The 21999-nt window shown below is 33.8% G+C and overlaps 1 protein-coding gene across 4 annotated transcripts in view; it reads right to left on the bottom strand.

Annotated features, from left to right (window-relative positions):
• Positions 1-21999, bottom strand: part of YME1L (ATP-dependent zinc metalloprotease YME1L) — a 281286-nt gene that overhangs the window by 223038 nt on the left and 36249 nt on the right. For all 4 annotated transcript variants that reach the window (XM_090411850.1, XM_090411848.1, XM_090411851.1 and 1 more), the window contains exons 4-6: positions 18202-18330; positions 10428-10575; positions 104-205 (exon numbers count right to left, since the gene is read on the bottom strand). In XM_090411850.1, coding sequence (XP_090267976.1) covers positions 104-205; positions 10428-10575; positions 18202-18330 — 379 coding nt within the window. The remainder of the gene's footprint in view (positions 1-103; positions 206-10427; positions 10576-18201; positions 18331-21999) is intronic.

Genomic DNA, 21999 nt, shown 5'->3' with positions numbered 1-21999 from the left:
CTCACAATTTAGCCAGTGAAATGTACATAATAGATTGTTAAAATTATAAAATGATTTCGTCTCCTATGCAAAGTACATTATTATTAAATTTCAGATTTCTTACCATTTATTCCAATTATTCGATTCAAAAATGTTGCATAATTGCAAGAATGAAACGGACTGCTATATAAAATAGGATACATCTGCAACAATGTCTCAGAAAAGCCTAGGAAAAAAAATTGAATATGTTAATTATAAAATAAAATGTTTTTCATGAAAGAAAATATTAGAAATATCCTAAAAAGTCAGTAATGGTTAAGCAGTGTATAATAAAAATCCATTCTTAATAGAAAAAAATAACACAGAAGAATTAAATAAGAAAACAAGTTTGCTTATACAATACAAATCGTTATTATATTCCTGCCATGTACCCTCAATGGTGACAGGATATGACAGTACTACATGAAAAATTTACATCATTGCTAACTTCCTATCTACAATTTTACTCCAAATCAGTCTATTACCTATCAAGACTCCAACATTATCAGATCTTATATTTCTATCTTCTAAAGCATTTTTTACCGAATCAATTAACCTATATCTTGGTCTTTTTCCTGCCAACCTGGCAGAAAACACTTGTTTTGCTAATCTTTCCTCACCCATTCTGTTTAATTGACCATACCACCTGAGATTAGCTCTGCTAACACATTCCTGGATGCTGACAATGTCAAGTTATTTCCTAATATCCTCGTTTTTAATATGATATTGCCATTGATGCCACAAAATCTTTTTCAGGACTCTCATATCTGTAGTCTCTACTCTTTGGTCAAGTGTTTTACTTCTAACAAAGCTCTCAGATCCACAAGTTAAAATTGGTTTTTAAACACTGTCTTGTATACAGCTAATTTAGTGTTCCGACTAATTTCTCTCTTATTCCATATAAACTGATTCACCTGACTTCACACCATACCAGCTTTGTTGATTCGTTTGTCTATTTCCATATTTAATTTACCATCTTCACTGAAAACCGTGCCTAAGTAGCCAAAATGTATTACTTGTTCCACAGGTTCTCCGTTCACAATACAGTTGATATTTTCAATGATTCTGCCTATTTTCATTGTCCTTTTATTGCTAACTTTCATACCATATCTATTACAACAGTTATTCAATTTAGTCAGAGAATCTTGCAGACTTGTAGCGGATTTATTTAGAAGTATAACATCATCCGCATAAAGCAAAGAGCTGACATTAACATCTCCAATTTTGATATCAGGTTTAATACCACTTTCCTTCATAATGTGATCCATATAGATAATGAATAACAGGGAATAATGTACATCCTTATCTCACACCAGATTTAATATTAAACCATCTTCCTGTACTTGCTTTAATTCTAACTGCTGACTTACAACTCAAATAAAGACTAAGTACTGCATGATGTAATGCCCCACTACGCCATACAACTGTAACGTTTTGAATAGCTTCTCTCTTGGCACCTCGTCATATGCCTTTTCCAGACCTACAAAACTTAAATACAGATCTTTGTTATATTTCCACGATTTCTCAACTATTTGTTGTAAAGTAAAGTGAACATCTGATCCTGAAGCTGAATCCAGCTTGTTCTTCAAGCTGGATTCAGCTTCCACAATTCTTCTCAACCGTTTCTCAAGTACACATATGTAAATCTTACCAAGAACACTTAGTAGAGGTATACCTCTGTAATTCTCACATTCAGTTTTATTGAGGTATTAATTAATGCAATCAAATTACTAATAACATGGAATGATTAAACCGTATTCCACAAATTGCAACATATTTTGACTTGTAGTTGAAATAGCTGTTTGTTGCATTTTAAAATGTTTCCAGATAAATATTTTTATAAAAATGTTTAAGATAATATGAATATCTATTTTTTTAATTTTTATAATATAATATATAACCTTTTCCCACAATTATTTATAACTGTGGGAAAAGGATATATATTTATTATTACTTGAAAATTTCCTTAATGTAATACATTATTATTTTTATCAATAATACATAACAACTCATTGACATAAGAAAAACAAAGAAAATATTTTTTTAATTTAATTCAATGAAAGGATTTTTTTTTAATCATACTGAGGTTAAGGTTGGAAAATTCACCGAAAGCAATCGATCAAAAAAGAGTTCAAACCAGAAATCATCAAAAGGCAATTTATTGAAAGCAAAAAACAATGAAAACAATTCACTAAAAATTCAATTAATCAGAATTGTTTGAACTGTTTTTCAGTTCTCAGAAGACAACTGAAAGACAGTTCAAACAACAAATCACCAAAAACATGTTAATTTATCATCATCAAATTCCTGCAATGTACCCTCAAGAGGTGTATAGGATATGATAGTATATGAAAAAAATTACATCATTATTAATTTCCTATCTACAATTTTCCTCCAAATCAGTCTGTTACTTGTCAACACTCCAACATTATCAGATCTTATATTTCTATCATCTAAAGCATTTGTACTGTATCAATCCACCTATATCTTGGTCTTCCTCTGGGTCGTTTTGCTGCCAACCTGGCAGAGAACACTTTTTTGCTAATCTTTCCTCGCCCAATCTGTTTAAGTGACCATACCACCTGAGATTAGCTCTGCTAACACATTCCTGGATGCTGACAATGTCAAGTTCTTTCCTAATATTCTCGTTTTTAATATGATATTGCCATTGATGCCATCTGTTCACATTTATAATCTTTCTCAGGACTCTCATATCTGTGGTCTCCAGTCTTTGGTCAAGTGTTTTACTTCTGACCCAGCTCTCAGATTCATAAGTTAAAACTGGTTTGAACACTGTCTTGTATACAGCTAATTTAGTGTTCCAACTAAATTTCTCTCTAATTCCATATGAATTTATTCAATTGACTTCCCACCATACCAGCTTTGCTGATTCTGTTGTCTATTTCTATATTTAATTTACCATCTTCAGTAAAAATCGTACCTAAATAGCCGAAATGTTTTACTTGTTCCACAGGTTCTCCATTCACAACACAGTTGACATTTTCAATGATTCTGCCTATTTTCATTGCCTTTGTCTTTTTAAAAGAGGGGATAATCTACATCCTTGTCTCACACCAGATTTAACATTAAACCACCTTCCTGTACTTCCTTCAATTCTAACTGCTGACTTACAACTTAAATAAAGACTAAGAATTGTTTGATATAATGCCCCATTGACACCATATAACTGCAGCGTATTGAATAGCTTCTCTCTCTTGGCACCTTGTCATATGCCTTTTCCAGATCGACAAAACTTAAATACAGATCTTTGTTATATTCCCATGCTTTCTCGACTATTTGTCGTACAGTGAAGATCTGATCCTGACAGCTTCTATTTGGCCTGAATCCAGCTTGTTCTTCACCAAGCTTTTCTTCCACAATTCTTCTCAACCGTTTCTCAAGTATACTTGCATAGATCTTGCCAGGAACACTCAGTAGAGAAATACCTCTGTAATTCTCACATGCAGTTTTATTTCCCATTTTATATATGGGTACTATGAGAGCTCTACTCCAGTCATCGGGAATTCGTCCCTCTGTCCAGGCTTTCTGAACTATGCAGTGCAACCACTGTAAGACTTTTATATCACCATACTTCAGCATTTCTGGTCGAATATCATCTACTCCTGCTGCTTTTCCACATTTCAAGCCTTTGATGGCTTTTTCTACTTCAAGTATGGATATGTATTCCTGACTGCATGCCTGGTCAGTGTTTTTTACCACTCTGCTGTCATCACTGCTTGTTTCATTTAGTAGTTTTTCAAAGTAATTACTGCATACTTCAAGGATATCTTTTTCTCCCGTTTTCATGTCACCTTTATCATCTCTAATTCCTTTTACAGCACTCTTTCCTCCATTCTTAAGTTTCTTCAACAACCTCCAGAATATTTTGCCACCTTCTTGATATTTATTTTCTATATTCTTGCCAAAGTCCTCCCATGACTTTTGTTTAGCTAGTTTTATACACTGTTTAGCTTTCTTACATTTGTCTCTGTATTCTGTAAGAGTAAAAGCTGACTTATTTGCCAGGAACTTTTGATATGCTTTCTTCTTTTCCTTCACTGCCTCTTTAACTTCCTGTGTCCACCAGGGAGTTCTGATTTTTTTATCCTTACAGACCTCACCACATGCCTCTCTAGCAGAATCAATCAATGTTTTCTTCAGAGTTTGCCACTGAATCTCCAAGGTTTGATTCCTGTTCTCAAACTCTTTCATTTTTTTACTTCAATAATCTTTGTGTATTTTAGTCTACAGTTCACATCTGAGAGCTGCTCAACTTTTATTCGCTTTAAAACTTTCTCACATGCTATTCTTTTCAATATGATATTCAATTTTATCCTGCTCAAGACTAAATAGTGATCACTTCCAATTTCAAATCCTCTGTACACTCTGGTGTCCTGCACCAGGGAGAAAACATCACTATCAACAATAACATAGTCAATGAGACTTTTCTTATTCCTAGCCTCTTCTCTCCATGTGAATTTGTGCACATTTTTATGTTGGAACATGGTGTTAGTAATAACCAGTCCATGTCCTGAGCAGAAATCCAACAGATATTTGCCTTCATTATTAGCTTTGCTCTTTTCTCCAAATTTTCCCAAAATATTTTTGTATGTCTCACAATCATTTCTTACTCTGCTATTTAGATCCCAACAAGGACCAACTTTTCCTTTTTCATTGTGTCAGTTGCTTTTTCTAAAGCCTCAAAAAATTCCTCCACTTCTACCTTAGTAGAACCTTCTGTGGGACCATAGGCACAAATAAGTCTCATTGTCCAGTTCCCCATTCTCATATTTGCCCACATTACTCTACTTGAGACTGACTGCCATTTAAGAAGATTAGCCTCGTATTTTGTGTTGAATACTATGGCTACCCCTTCTTTTCCTTGATTGTCATTGCCTGAATATAACATTTTGTATTTATTGCTCAGAAAGATCTCACCAGTTTTGGTCTTTTTTGTTTCAGTCACCCCTATTATGTCGATCTGGTACCTATCTAATTCCTCAGCTAGCTCCATTTCTTTGCCATTCAGGCTTCTTACGTTGATAGTACCGATTTTTAACTCTGGTGATGTTGAGTTGGGGTTTGTTTTCAGATTTGTTCCAGTAGCTGACTTTTCGCTGTTCGCCCTGGTTCCTTGGCGAAAACAACGGGGGCTTTGTTTAACCGGGCGACGCCCTAGCCGGCATGAAATTTTGTCATGTTGTACCATCATTTTTTATTTTGGTTTAACCAATAAGAATACAATTTGGTCGACTAAATCCCAAATTGCCAGCCCATCCTCGTCCGTTCAGTATCCAAGTAGATACCCAACAGGGTGCATCACGAGAAGGTGAGGATTGGACATTAGGTCAGAAGCCCTGGTCGGTTCTCCGCATACCTTTAAAGGCTATGTGGAGGTCTCCTCTCAGTTATACAGCTTTGACCCTTAAGCATCCCCACGTTAATTTATTTTCACAGTATTGATTACAACACAGCATAAGAAAATAATTAATATTTACGAACTTATTAGCTGATATTTCAATGATATTATATCCAGCATCTTTTGGGCACAAGAACAGTTTATCATAGTAAATGAAACAATTTAGGTGCTATCTATGTTTGAAAAAGAGAAAAGTATTAAGATCTTAAAATGACTCTCTGTGATTTCATTTTACAGATGATCTTACTCACTTGTGTCACAATTTCTTAACCAATGGCTATAATCCCCATAAGATAGGGAAAAAAGGATACTAAAAGCTCCCCAGGAATCCTCTCTATTGCCTATCACAAAAGACCACAGCAAAACTGTTATCATTCCATACATTCAAAGCACATCTGAAAAGATATCCAGCAGTGCTTAATAACAAAAAACAAATTTAAACCATATATCAAATTGGCAACTCTCATCCATTCACCTAAGAAGAAACTCTTCTCCTTAGGTGAATAGATGAGAGTTGCCCTGTTCTTGTGACCTGGCTTTCTATGGAACAGACAGGAAGAACTATTGACATCTGCCAGTGAACATAAAAAATACATCTGGCACTATTGTTATGGCAAGTTGGCTCTAGCAGACCATGCCTTGGATAACCCTTCACACAGGATCACCTGGAAGAAAACTAAGTGCTACACAAAAGTCATAAGTCAGAGAGATTGTTTTCGGAATCAACAGCAGCTTTAAAACATACTCCAAACCTCAACAAATACGGCTGTATAAATTTACCAAAAATCTAGGAGATAGTCATTTTAAGATCTAATTAATACTTCTTTTCTCTTTTTACAACATAGATGATGCCTAATTAGAAATTTAGTTCCTTGTATTGTTCATTACAATTTTTTAAATTAATCCCACTGTCATACCAAATTGTTTTGTGTACTGTGACAAACTGTTCTTGTGCTCTGAAGATGCTAGATATAATATCAGCAAAATATCAGCTAATAAGTTAATATTAATTATTTTCTTATCATTCTGTGTTGTAATCAATACCATGAAAATAAATTATTATGTACTTCCAACATATAAGCTTTTCCATGCATTTGATAATTCTTCATCAAAAGGCAATTTATTGAAAATTATTCACTAAAATTTCAGTTAATCAGAAGACAACTGAATGAAACTCCACGATTAATCAATTCAACAACAAATCAGTGAAAAAATTAATCAATTTTATATCAATCACACCTATTAAAGGTTGGAAAGCTATAGCACATTCAGTGATTTAGTGCGAAGTAACTAAAAGAAGTATTTATAACAAATAAAGACAACTTCAGTATAACATCACTTTACAGACAACAAAGATACTGAGGTTTTGACTGAATGAGGTCCTGCCTGACATTAATCAAAAAGTATAGTATAATATTATTATTATTATGTGACACCACCAGGGAGTCCAAAGACTCATCGAGGGAGGGCACCTACTCTACAACTGTCTCCACCTCTCAATCCACCAACTATAGATGGTGCTGGTGTAGTTGCATCCACCACCACCAATATTTTCACAGACAATCACAAACATCCATGTCCACGGTGGGATTTGAACAGGCAGCCTTTTGGCTGGAGAGCAGAAACGCTAACAACTCGGCCAACCAACCAGACCAATACTGTAATTTTTCTTTAATACTCATCGATTTGAATATTTACCACTTTAAAATATATGCATTTCTATAAATGTTTAAGTTTTCACTCTATTATAAATACCATAACAGTTCCATATATTATAGAGTTAAACAATATTTATGTAGTATATTTTAACAGTAGTGGAACCAGAGGGCGCAACAGAAAGGAGCAAATCTCCTCTGCCAAACAAATAACAAATACACTGGTGTCAAAAACCTAAGGATTAATCTATTTCTGAAGATTACAACTGCAAATTCAGAGGAATCAGATTGTGGCAATCTGTATAACTGATGATTTCAAATAGAAAGTGGATAAACAATCAAATTTTCGAATTGTGTGCAAAGTGATCACATGGTAGCATTCAACCAGGATAAAAGGCAAAAAGGCTGAGCTAAGTAAATTATGTTTGAAGGAAGCTCTTTTTGTGAATGAATAAAGTTGCAAACTTAGATGTCCTGTAATGTCTCAGAGACATCTAAGATTATTTCATGCAGGGAAGAATTATTAGAAAGTTTGAAGAAATCCAGAGAATTACTAATATTGCCAAAGAGTTTGGAATCGCAAATAGCATAGTATCCAGGTTCTGAGCAGTATTTCAAACAAATGGAATGTGTCCAGGCATTTGCTATGATGTCGCCCTTGCTCTATCATTGAGCATAAAGATAGATTTTTGGTTATAATAGCAAAAGGTAATCGACGCACCACTGCAGGTCAGCTCCATTCAACTGCAGGTCCGGGGATATCTCGACAAACTGCGGCAAGACATCTGCAACAAGTTGGCCTATACACCCGAAGGTCTGTAAATCTGCGTCCCTTTATCTACAGCTCATCACAGATCATGTTCTCAGTGGTGTTATATCCATAAAAATTGGACAAGACACCAATGGGCTATTACAGAAATCGTTTTTGTCTTTCCTTCAATTCTAAATGACACTTGATCTACCGTGAAAGTTGTACTGCTTACCATTGAGAGAATGGTCTTGAAAGGAATAGATATGGCAGTGCTGGTGTCATGATGTGGGGAGGTATTATGCTTAATGGATGCACCAAGCTACAAGTGCTGAAAAAAGGACCATGACTGGTGAATGATATTGCAACAAAGTTCTTCAATGTTATGTTCAACTGTTTTGTTCTGTGATGCTGTAGGCGAAGAATTCATTTTATATATGACAATGCCACACCGCATCGTGTATGAGCAGTTGAGATACTTCTGGAGACATAAGTATCTCATGAAATCAAATTGCCAGCACGCTCTCCCCAGATCTCAGCCTCGTAAAACACGTTTGAGATGCACTGCTACTTGAAATTCCCCTCCAGACAACAAACAAGGCCTTACTTGCTCTGAAGGAGGAGCAGGCCCAGTTTGCCTCAAGAACTCCTGAATCACTTGATGCTAAGCATGGTACAACGTCAGAGCCAGAGCTGCATTGCAGTTCAGGGTGGACATATTCCATAGTGAAATGTCTCTCCGCATAGTTTTCTATAAGCACTGTACATTAATTAACTGCGTCCTTAGAAAATTTGCAACTTTTGCCAAAAATTTATTGCAATTTAATATGTACGAAATTTATAATACATATTTTGTGTACTATAATTTATTAGTATGCTGAGAATAAATATATGTCCACATTTAGCTGTGGTTGTAAAAATATTTTCATGTACAGCAAGAAGAATACAAGAATACACACAATTAATAAGAACACATTGGCCTCAGAGCAATGGCTGCATGGCTCATAATTACACAACAATAACTATTCATCAAGTGAAAGATCTCTTACAGGTCCTACCACACCTAAATACTTCTCTAAACATTTACTGAAGAGACGCCTAATGCCCACTGCAGTTTATTCCATTCATTCACCAGGCATGTCATCAGAAGCTGGACTTCACATACTTAATCTCTCTAACTTGCCTTCCAGGGATGACCTAGAGTTCTACAACCTCTTTCCTGACATACATTTAGTACTTGGGCAGATGAACTGAAGCTTAAAATAGGATTCCAGCTCTGTAATGCAGAATTTCTGTCATAGAAGAGAAAGTATTTTTTTTCCAGCTACTTCATACTTCCAGTAACACAATGGTGGTATTATCACACCGAGCAACCAAAATCATCTACCAATCAAGGAGTTTTTACAAATATGCTGCAAGGCATAATGGAATTTATTTTTCTTCAGGTGAATTAATCTTTACTTCTTTTGATATATCCTCATTTGTTTATGGCTGAATAATGCATATTTTGAATTTTGTTCTTTGTGAAATATATTATTTTCAACTTGTGCCACTAATTAATTACGTGACACTTCCAAGGAGTCCCAGGACTCATCGTAGGAGAGCACACTAATACACACATATCTCACTCTCTTCCTACTACTTAATCCTCCAACTACACACGACTCATCTCCACTACTTAATTCTCCAGCTACATATAATGGCACTACAATCATCAACACATAACCCCATCTCCAACCCACTGCCATTAGTAGTTTTTGTCTATAAATTGCATGTGTTCTCTTTGGCCGATTTGCCTGTATGCAGGATGAAAAACTCAAGTTTCTAGAAAAATCCTGCTACCTCTGTATGAGATCAGCTAACTCACTTTCAATTAAAAAAGCCACACAAAGATTCCTCTCAAGAGTCTAACTCGGGTCTTTTCCAATTGAAGGGCATAACCAATTGTTCTACAGTGCTTAAAATATAGTTTTTGCAAACTTAAACTATTTACAATGCATTTCACATCACATGACACAATATTCAATGGTTCTCATAGTTGAATGAAATATTGGTTACTATTAAAAGTTGGTTAGTGGCGCAAATGTAAAGTAATATATTTCATAAATAAAATGAAAAATACACATTATTCAGCCATAAACAAATGAGGATATATCAAATGAATTAAAAGTTAATTCATGAGAAAAAAAATAAATTCCATTATGCCTTGCAGCATGTTTGTGAAAAGTCCTCAGGTGGTAGATGATTTTGGTTACACAGTGTGATACCACCACCATCCATCCTGTCACTGGAAGTGTAAAGCAGCTGGAAAAAAAAGTGCTTGCTATCTAGTGCAGGAATCCTGCACCAGAGAACAAGTACTCAAATCTGGTTTTTACAGAAATTTTCATTTTGATAATTTAATGAATGCAATACAATTTATTTAAGATGAGTAAAAAAAAGCTCTTACAATTTAAAAATAAAATTGAAGGTCAATTCTTTAAAAATATATATAAACACTGAAACAATCTGTCATCATCACACCTTTAAATAATTCATGGATAATAATAGTGCATACTAAATAGAGAATTGAGGGGGAAAAGCTTACCATGTTTGTTTTCGAAAAAACTATTAGATGATACATAAGATACTCTCCGTGAAGCATGCCTGTTAAGAGAAGTAGTGATAGCATGGTTCTGTTTAAGTTCTTTGCAAAGATCTTCTAAATGTGTGTGTTCTAAGCTGAGGTCTAAACTCTGAAAATAATTTTAAAAATGTTTTATACTGACATGCACAAACCACATACATACACATTTGTAAAAAATAAATAAAAATATGAAGTAGCATTACTTCTACAGATCAAGGTTGGATAAACTTCAATAGTAAAAAAAAAACTGAATAAATTTTAAGAGAAATTAACTATCGAAGATATTTTTAATTCATCGGAAACTTAGAGACTAAACTTAACTGCTGAGTTGGGCATCTATCTCAAAACTGTTTCTTGAGACGAGTGAAGATCAGATTTTTTAATGTAATTCAAGTGAGGCTGAAACATCAGCAAAAGTAATGAGTGTAACTTGTTGAAAGTTTATTTTTCACTTGGTTAGATTATAATAAATTTAGTTTAATCCTTTATCCAAGTGTGAGCAAACAAAGTTTGCGTCTGAAAGTATCTCCAGGACTGTGGTAAGGTAGTACAACACCAGGCAACTCGCAAAGGTGGAGCAAGCTAACATCACTCCTATCTCAGGATCTCCCATAATGCAAAACACATCTCCTTGCGGATATGTATAATGTTATGCATTTTATGCATTAAGGGAAGGGCCACTACCCAGACTAGTTTCGACCTTTATCCTTACCCCAGTCCTGTAGATACTTTCAGGTGCAAACTTTGTTTGCTCATACTTGGATAAAGGATTAAACTAAATTTATTATAATCTAACCAAGTGAAAAATATACTTTCAACATCTTTCTCTAAATCCAGAGTAATTTAATAAAAAGGTGACACACCATTTGGCAACTCCTATAGGTGGAGATGACCTTGCTAATGCTTCTGCCTGGTATCTCCACTTGGGCCTGGCTCCAACTGAAGAGACCTCAATAAAGGTCGAAACTAGTCTGGGTAGTGGCCCTTCCCTTAATGCATAATATTATACATATCTGCAAGGAGATGTGTTTTGCATTATGGGAGATACTGAGATAGGAGTGATGTTAACTTGCTCCACCTTTGCAACGAGTTGCCTGGAGTTGTACTACCTTACCCCAGTCCTGAAGATATTTTCAGGTGCAAACTTTGTTTGCTCACACTTGGATAAAGGATTAAACTAAATTTATTATAATGAGTGTAACCATCTTTTAAAACATGAAAATGACAGGCATGATCAAAATTGACTTTGAATATCATAAATAAAATATTAAAAAAAGTGACATCACAGTTCCATAGACCTTTAAAAGAATATTTCAGACACAATTACATGCTTCAGATATGCACCAGAAAATGTTAACAAGTGATTAATATCTTCATTAAAGAATTCCTAATACTGCTTGATGATAATTATACAAGTATTAGAACATTAACAATGCCAATGATCTCATAATTTTCTAATGAAACCCTGCCACAAACAAATACACTTAAGAAGCAAGGGCAATGTGAACTAATGAAAAAGGCATTGTGAACATCTTATGAAACATGTTTTTTTCTACAACTAAATTACATAAATTTATTCTTTTCATTTTGCTTTCATATATACCTGTGCATCAACTTTTCCAATAGCAAAGTCTTCTCCTGAATGGCTTAACATATACATAAAAGACCAGCTGGATTTTCCCATTTCACAGATTCAGCTAGAAGACTTACTAAGGCATTTGCTATCAGTAATAATCACATATAAAATAGCATGGACATCCATCAGAATTCCAACACATTCACGACAATCGCCTGATAAATTGGATGACTGCATACTTACCAAAGGAGTGGAATGTGACAAATTGTCTTGTGCCTTTGGTTTGGCAGGCAACAACAAATTATGTATGCTTTCCAGAAAAACCAAATCTAGGTAGAAGAGAAAATACTTTTTTGTTTTCAGGTTACATAAGCAACTGATAATTAAGAGAAATTCTATATTTGTTTGTATTTTTAAATTTCTAAAAAGTTGTTGGAAGTTTTTTCCCACTTGGTTAGACTATAATAAATTTAGTTTAATCCTTTCCCACTTGGTTAGACTATAATAAATTTAGTTTAATCCTTTATCCAAGTGTAAGCAAACAAAGTTTGCACTTAAAGTATCTTCAGGACTGAGGCAACTCATGGTAAAGGTGGACCAAGCTCTCATCACTTGTCTTAGTATCTCCCATAATGCAAAGCACATCTCCTTGCAGACATGTATAATGCTATGCATTAAGGGAAGGGCAACTACCCAGACTGGTTTCGACCTTTATTGAGGTCTTGTCAGTGGGAGCAAGACCCAGAAGTGGTGATACTAAGGTGACTTTCTCTGTTGCTTCCACCTTGGTGATACTAAGGTGGAAGCAACAGAGAAGTCATATTTACCTATACAAGTCCTGAAGATACTTCATGCGCAAACTTTGTTTGCTTACACTTGGATAAAGTATTAAACTAAAATTCTAAAAAGTGTAGGTAATTATATTTAAATCTGTGTTAATCAGATATGAACCATTTGCAAATGACTGGCATATTGAAGAGAACACGCAAGAATATAAACAGACTTGTTATAGTCAACAAAATAAATATCCAATAATTGACTCGTGGTTTTATAGAGGGTGCAATAAATTATTGTGATAGAGAATGAATTACATGTCATCCTATAAACTAGTTATGCATGTACAAATTTATGAAGGGATACATTTGGAAAAAAAAGATGAATTTGTTTTGCAAAAAATAACTAACGGATAATAGTTTTTTGTACATACATCATTAGCTTAATAACAACTAGAAGGAGAGCCAAATCAATCAATTATAATCACTTGTTCTGTTAGTGCTTAATGAGCAAATCATTAATCTGTTGTGCTTATTTGTGTTTTTTTTTTATTTATATTTATCTTTTTGTTCTCTAAGATTAATATTCTTTTATTCAGTAACAGTGTTATAATCACCATAGACTTTTCCATGTTAATATGTACATACATAATTTTCTTTTGTTATTTATAATTTCAAAATTGAAATATAAAGTATGTGAATATCTTTTATACTCATAATAAAATTGGTATTCTGTAAATTCTTATTTACAGAATACCAACAGAGGCAGTCCCTGACTTACATAACAGTTGCGTTCTGCAAACATTACTAACTCGGATTTAATCCCCTCTCACCCATTAATCATACTCTAATGATTATGCGTTTATAGTTAGTGTATGTGGTAATGCATTAACATTCATGTGTTACAAGTCTTATATTGTACTGCCTGATGTCTCTGTAACAGACAAAATATTGGAAGAATTAAACACTATTTTTAATCTTTTCCTAGTGCTGTTTCACTCCATTAAACCTTTAACATGAGTGCATTAACACGTTTTAAAGAATTCACACGCACAAATTGGATTTCAATATGTAATTATTGAATTCAATGAAATTCAAAGGTTGAGTGACCAACCTTCCATATGAAATTATCAAGAGATGACTGAACCGTCATCTCTTCATAAGTTCTTCTCTTCAATCTCTGGGTCATTATTTCTTTTTGAAATGAGGCATTAGGATTTATGCAAAAACTAAAAATATATAAACACTCAAACTATATGCTGCACTCAAAATATTAAAAATAGAGCACTGTATGTGCTGAAAGCAAGACTAAGGTAGATGTCATGTTAAAAGTGAAGGCAGGTTAAGCAACATTTTTATAGTTTGCCATTTTTCTAGACAATTATAGCTCTTTCAGGATAATTTGAATAAGTCTGAATTTAAGTCAAATTTATGCAACTGAGGGACTGGCTCTATGCTGTACATTATTTTACAAGTTATTCATCTTTATAAAAATAGTTAATACCTACCACATACCACCAGTTGCATGGGTGCAAGCAAAACAAAATTTTCTATACTAGGAAATACAATAAAATACTCTAAAAATCTATTTTAAAATAGTGGATAAGGGAAATCTTTTCTAAGAATTATCGATGATTTCACATCCTTCTATTCTTTAAACAAGAATAGAAAGACTAGTTTTCAGAGTTTATTTCCAAGAAATGCCTTGCTAACCCTAAAATGTTAGCAGGGCTGATTTGTATTTTAAAATCTGAAGTAAAAGAAAGAATTGTGAAGCTTTATGCAAAATTAGCATTTCAAAACCTGGTAGGGTATCAGACAGACAAATATGAGAAATGTCAATTTTTATTCCAAAATTTTATATATATATTTACATGATTTTTATATGATATTTACATGGTTCTTCTCATCACTTCCCACCTCAGAAACTGGGCATCATCTCCACCCTCGCCCATCGAGCAAGATGTCTCATTTCCACAGAAGAAGACCTTCAAACAGTGCTTAACTTCCTGAAAAACACCTTCTTAAATAATGGATATTCGTCTCGTAACATCACTAAACGCTTGAGACCACGCCAACATCCTCGACAAGAAGATGACTCCAACCCAATCACTCATATACAGTTGCCTTTTATCAGCACTCTTACCCCAAAACTAGCTAAGATTCTGAAAAAATTCAACATAAAGACCGACTATACTACGCTGCCAAAACTTCGTTCTTTTCTGAGTCGACCAAAACCAAAACACAACCATCTGCATTTTCCTGGTGTTTATAAAGTTTTGTGCAACTGTGGTCGACCTTATTTTGGCCAGACAGACAAATCTGTTTCACTTCGTCTTGAGGAACATAGACGTGACATCTCCTACAGTAGAGCACGAGCGAGCGCCCTTTCCAGTCATGTCCTTTTCTCGGCAAACTCTAACCTTGAAGAACAGCCACATCAAGTTGATTGGGAACGCACTACTAATTTATATATTTGCAAGGATGAATTCGAAAGAAGAATCATCGAATCAAAAGAAATAGTTCTGGACCCTTCACATTTAAACAATAATCTTAGCTACAATTTACCCGATTCCCATAGCGCAGTAATCCAGTACTGGCGCTCAAAAATTAGCTGTCGCACACATTCTACTCATGCCAACGGTAGCACGCGGTCACCTATTCAAATATGACTGTTATTATTCTGCTTTTTATTAAGCTGTAAAGTTCATTTTTTACCGTGTTATTTTATGTCTTATGTTTTTATTTCTCACCTGAAGAAGTCGGATCACCGATGAAACTAGTTGTGATGTATTAAAGGTTTTTGTTATACTTTCTCGGGTTCTAGTCAGTTAAATTTATTTTTATAAATGTATACATCCCGAGTAAATCCTAATTTCAACAATATATATATATATATATATATAAAAAAGTATCTCATTATTTTATGAAAGGAACAATTGTGGTGTTTTCTATACAATATGTTTGATTTATTTCTGATGACTGTGCTGGAGGAAAATAAGAATAGAAACCATGTTTAAATAAACAGGTAAGTCAACACCAGAATATTAAAAAAAAAAAATATTTGCAAGTTCAATGAATTGTGCTTATTGTTCTTTCCAATGAATATACATCCCTTTCTGGAAACAATGTTTAATTACATTAAAAATTAAATAAAAATATTGTTGCGGTACAGCAGTTAATCACACTATCATACATAAGTGCAACTATATTTCTAGAGATAAGAAAGGAAACTATTGATTGCAAAAAACTTTCATGTTTTGCAGATAACTTGCAATAAAAAAATTAAAATATTGCTAGATATTTATATATATTTGGCACAGAAACCAACCCATTTATGTCATGATATGCTTGAAAAAGCAAGTTGTGTTATATAATTTGAAATAAGTGGATATTAGGTGCCACCCAAGCGTCTATATATGTGCTTTCTATTAATCCATTCTGATAAAGTTTTACTGGCCTGAAAACTGTTTCGAACTGGTTGGTTCTTCTCAGAGACCAGGCAAAAACCTTAAGAGAGCAAAAACTCTTGTTCAGAATCTCGTTCATGAATGCCAGTGAGTGTATTCCCGTAAGCTCTCTGGTCAACTTATTTTTATGAAACTTTCATAGTTTCTACATTTGACTTTGAAATAATGCTGGATCTAATATCCATTTTACTTATATAATCACTATGAGATTTTTTTTATACCATGAAGACTTTTCATAAATATTCATTTTACATGAAAATCATACTAAAAAAAACTTGATAGTCACTCAAATACACTGATGAAGGCATAAAAACGTGCCTGCCAGTTGCAGAGGGGACATGTACATGGTACAGTGAGTTCAGCCAGATGTGTAGAATGCAAAACACATCCCAGCATGAACCTATTAAATGATATCTTCCATAGAAAATTGTAATCTTAAATGAGATGGATGATTTATTTGCAGAACACATCTTGCACAATCATTCTCAGCCTTGTGCTGTTTAGCACTATAAAAATACCATGGAATGAACTGCCAATCTGGCTATCTGAGTGAAGAGGGTACCTGCTCTCGACCCAACAAACTGGATTTGAATCCTTACAGGTATGGATTTTTGTAAAATTCTAAGACGATTAAGCATTAGGTGATCTCGCACCCAGTATGAGATCACCACCCTGATTAATAAAGGCCTGAAGTGGTGTCTCATTATTAGACTCTTAGAAGAAACTCAAAATACAGTATGTTTAAAGCCATAGGTGGAATTCACATTAAAAAGTAAAAATAAATAAAAACTTAGCAAGCATATAGATAGATTAGGCCATTTGAATTTTATATGCTCAGGTATTTCTTTCTAAATTAATAGCAAAATTTTCCTCTGTGAAGCATGTCTGGCTTGTAATAAGACAGCATAAGCTAGCCTGAAACTGGAGAAGTTATTGAGAATAACAGACAGGGAAAACACAGAGTGGACAAAGAGTTAAGTGGTAGTAAGGTGAATATAAGATACAAAGATATTTAAGTAAGGTTGGAAAGTCTCAGACTTTCCAGCATCCTATATTTCAGAAATGGCATGAAAGCAATATTCATTGCTCTCGAAGCTCCAAATATAGTTGGAGAGTTTTTTGGGTTTTTTTTTTTTGTTTTCAGTATAATTTTTGTAGCCCCTCACCTGTTAATCACGCTTTATTGTCTATGTGTTTACAGTAGATGTATGTGAGTTTACAGTACATAGTGCATTAACATGTTTTAAAGGTTATTTCTGTTAGTTTATTTAATAGGATATACACACACAAATTAGATTTCAGTATATAATTATTAATGCAATGTAATATAATAAAGTATAAATAGTAGCATATTTGGCCATTCAACCTTCCATATGAAATTATCAAGAGATGACTGAACAGTAGCATCTTTCTTCTCTTCATAAAGCTTCTTAATAACATGCTAAAAGCATCATGTATTTCTCTTTGGACTTTTAAAGACAATGATGCATTAGGATCCATCCTCCAATATGAAATATTGATGTTCAAAATCTTTACAGGTGTTTTCTAGAAATATTCATCATGAAAAATCATTCCATTACAGAAGTATTGTGTTCATGAGTGTTGCGTGCAGATACAGCAAGGGAGAGCTTATGGTAAACAGATTTTTAACACTTGCCACGCACACACACACACAAATAAAATTCAAAAACTTCTAAATATGATGCGAGAGATGCACCACAAGAAGGTGAGGATTGAACATTAAGTCAGAAACCCTGGTCAATTCTCTGCATTCATTAAAAGATTACATGAAGGGTCTTCTCCCAGTTATTTAGCTTTATTTCTTAAGCAACCACAAGAAGAAAATCAAAGTATATTATTCACTAAGAGAATTTGAAATTCAGAATTACAATTAACTTTAATTAAAATAAACATACCTCAAGTAAATTTTCAAGACGTCCAGATTCTAGCCCATCCTCATATTTCATATTTTTTTTACTTGCGCTTGATACATTTTTTCGTGATCCACCAAGAAGTGATGCAAACTGACTTAGAGGTAAAAAAGCCTAATGGAAAATTTTTAATTCTTATTCAATGTCAACAATCAATCAATTAAATTTAAGTAAAAGTGTATCATAAAAATACTTCTCTTCCCCTCTCTGCCAAAATATACATATAAAAGTTTGATTTGTGTTCAGGTTGGATGAGACATAAGGTTTACACTGCCTATAATGAAATACATTATTGCTGTTTGGAGTTGTGGCTAACACAACTAAGCCTATGAGGCCAGTGTATTACATCTGTTAAATTGTGTACATTCTTCTGGTAAGGATGCATGGTGGAATGAAAAACTGAGTTTCCAGTAGGGACCCTGCAACCACCAAATGAGACCAACTAACTCCTTTTCTGTTAAAAAGCTCTTATACATGAAATAGGTAAGCCACCTAAAGTTCACTGTAAGATATTCAGCTGATACAAATGTTTTGCATTCAAGTACAGCTTGCACTACAAATATGCATACTGTGTTTTCAACTGGTGGGCATATAACAACTGAGCATGAGAAATAAAAAATGGAAACTTAAAATACCAGGAAACTTCAATTCTTCCAAACTGAGAAAAAAAATGTGCTACAAATGCTCTTCTTAATTTATTGAGGAAAGGGGGGGGTACTCAACATATTCACTATAAGTGAAAATTTTTGTGATAACTAAAAAATACTACTGTTTTGAACTCTATACTTCAGAAAAGTTGACTGTAGACAACATATACTCAATAACTAGTCTGAATTAGAAACATGCGATATTTCTACTACAGATGTCTGTCATACTTCACCTCCCATCTATTCATGCACTACAGCTGCACTGATGACAACAGAGACTGATCATTTTCCAAAATGTTTAGGCTAAAAGAAGGGAGTTAGAAGCACTCTTTAAGAATCTCTTTAAGGATGCCTTGGGAGAGGAATAAAAAACCAATGAGATTCAAAACATAATTGAAAAACAAAAAAAAAAAAAAATTGTGCAGCCTAGATGAACACTTCTCCAGTGAATTCACATATGCAGAATATATTTTTTCACTTTTTTTTTGAGAGGTTAATGTGTATATATATAAAAATATACATAGTATAATGCCTTTTATTCCCTGAGGAAGTGGGCTAATCCACTTTAACCATTACTTTTGAAGACAGATGGATAGGCAGTCTCTATCCTTCCAAGTCTTCACTAATAGCAAGCACAAACTATCAATGCATCAAGGGGAGGAAAAGGGGCAGAAAAAAAAAAGAGTATACAGCAACAACTGCTACCATCTCATGGTGGCCCTAACACCTGTATTATTGTTTGTAATAATGCAAGTTCTACTCTTGGCTTTTTTGAGGTGTGAATTTAAACACCCAAGTTTTTTTTTTTTTGGGGGGGGGGGGGGTTATTGCCAGTGCTGCTAGAGGTCAATCAACTCAGGAAGTGGCAAATTTTTTGTTGTCTAAAAATGTGACTATTTTGAAACTTAGCAGAAGCCTAGAAACATCAGTAGACCTATTGCCAGCGTAAAGAGGGATTGAAAAAAACCTGACACGGAACGGAAGTCCAGTTCGAAGCCAAGTACACAGAGGGTAGCAGCTATAAAGTGAGTTGACCCGTTTGTTAAATTTCCTTGAGCTTTTAAGAGAACACTTATTAATGGACTGTAAGTAGAAGCTGATCTAAATAGGCATATCTAACAGTTAAAGATTATAAAGTGATTAAGTGTAGGAATTTGTAGATTGAAATAAGTCAGTGTAACTATTTGCTGAATTGGTGAAACTTGCCTATAGAATATTCCCAGAAAGGAAAAATTGCCTATAGAATATTATAGAAAGGAAAGAGCAATTGAGTGTAAAAGATATTGTTTATGTGTTCAATGAGTAAGATTTAATAATTTAGTAACAAGTACCATTGCTCAGTATAAATGACTTATGTTGCATTAAGAAAATTAGTTAAACATGTGACATGATTTTCTGTGAGATAATGCAGGAACTTAATTAGTCTATTTATGCAGATTTAAATTGTGATGTTTCCTTTTATTATTGAAAATGCAGTGTAAAAATGTGTCTTATGTGAATTAAATTTTTGCTGTTTAAATATTAATAGAGTGTTGCCTGATAATTTAATTCTTTGATACACTGTTCTAAAAAACAACCGAGCTTGTGAGCGGGGAAGACAGATAATTAATACGAGATTTAGATAAAGGGATAGCCAAAATGTATATAAGAGTAAGGAATGATATCTACCGAAAGTAGTAATATTTAATGCCATAAAAGGGTTTCCTGATGCGCAGTCACTAATTCAAATAAACATCTAGAGATCCTTGGTATAATAAAAATAGGAATACTGGAGGTAGAAATAAGGAACAGGAGGATATAAGTTTAAAGTTAATAGTTTCTTTTATGGTTACACGGTGATCAGCATTCATTTTAAAAATTTTTATGGAATTTACAACTGTGTTAAAAAAAAAAAAAACTTTTTTTATTATCCCGACGTTTCGATCTTCACATCAAGATCATCATTTGGAGCGTACATAAATATACAGGACAAGCTGAGTTACATCATTAACTGTAAGCTAGAGAAACAATGATTTGATCACATGTTATTCTACTGGCGTGACCTCTGGTGGAAAAAATAAAAAAAAATAAAAAATTAATTAAAAAAATAAAATAAAATAAAAAATAAATTTTACATCAAGCTAAATTCTATTTTTACAATGACAGGAATAAACATTCTTTTAGATGGTTTTCTTTCAGAAACAGTTGGTGTCCTATTTTTAGTATTAGAATTCTTATTTTTGATTTATAATACTGGATTTTCTACAGTCCTGTTTATAGTTGTTCTTGGTGAGGAAGATAGAATATATACTTTACATATATTTGGGATTTTTAAACCATCATTGTTGTTCAGATTAGGGTGGTTGCTGATAATCTCACAGGCTTCCTTGAATTTCCGCTCATACCATGTTCTGATGTAGACAGCTGGCAGTTTTCCAGTCAATTCTGTGTAAGGTATTCAGGGCATGATCAGAAAGGCCAGCTTCACCATAATTATTATATTTAATGTGTCATTTATGTTCTTTTTGTCTAATAGGAATAGTGCATCCTGTTTCTCCTATATATGGTATGTTGCAAGTACAATAAATCCGGTATACTCCAGGGTGAGCTAGTGGAGGGAGTGGGTCTTTGGATGAGTTGAGTAAGCTTTTTAATTTTGCAGGTTTAAGGGTGGCTTTGAGGTTGTACTTTTGTAGTACTCTGTTTATTTTGTCTGATATTCCTTTAATGTAGAGAATGGTTATAGTTTTACTGTAGTCTGGTTTGTCTTTGTTTTTTTATTGTGGTTTTGTAGAGAATTTTGTTTATAGTGTTTTGGCTGTATCTGTTTTTTTTGTAAGTTATTACTGATAATTTTAAATTTGTCTTTCAGTGCCTGTTCACTGGAACAAATCGTCTGAGCTCTGTTTTTTAGATTGTTGATAATACCTAGTTTTTGTGTTGGGTGGTGGTAGGAGTTTATGTGTATATGTTGTCCCGTATGTGTCGGTTTTCGGTAAACAGTGAAGGAAAGATTGCCCGAGGGAAGACGCGTGACAAGTATATCTAGAAACGGAAGTGTGTTGTGTTTTTCAATTTCAATTGTGAACTGTATGCGTTTGTGTTGTTTGTTTAGGTGGCTAAGGAATGTGTCTAATGTCTGGCGGCCATGGGACCA

This window comes from Typopeltis vanoorti, chromosome 22 (assembly GCF_054136105.1).
Source record: "Typopeltis vanoorti isolate ZY-2024b chromosome 22, IOZ_Tvanoo_1.0, whole genome shotgun sequence".
Taxonomy (NCBI): domain Eukaryota; kingdom Metazoa; phylum Arthropoda; class Arachnida; order Uropygi; family Thelyphonidae; genus Typopeltis; species Typopeltis vanoorti.
This window is presented reverse-complemented; position numbering and strand designations above follow the sequence as displayed.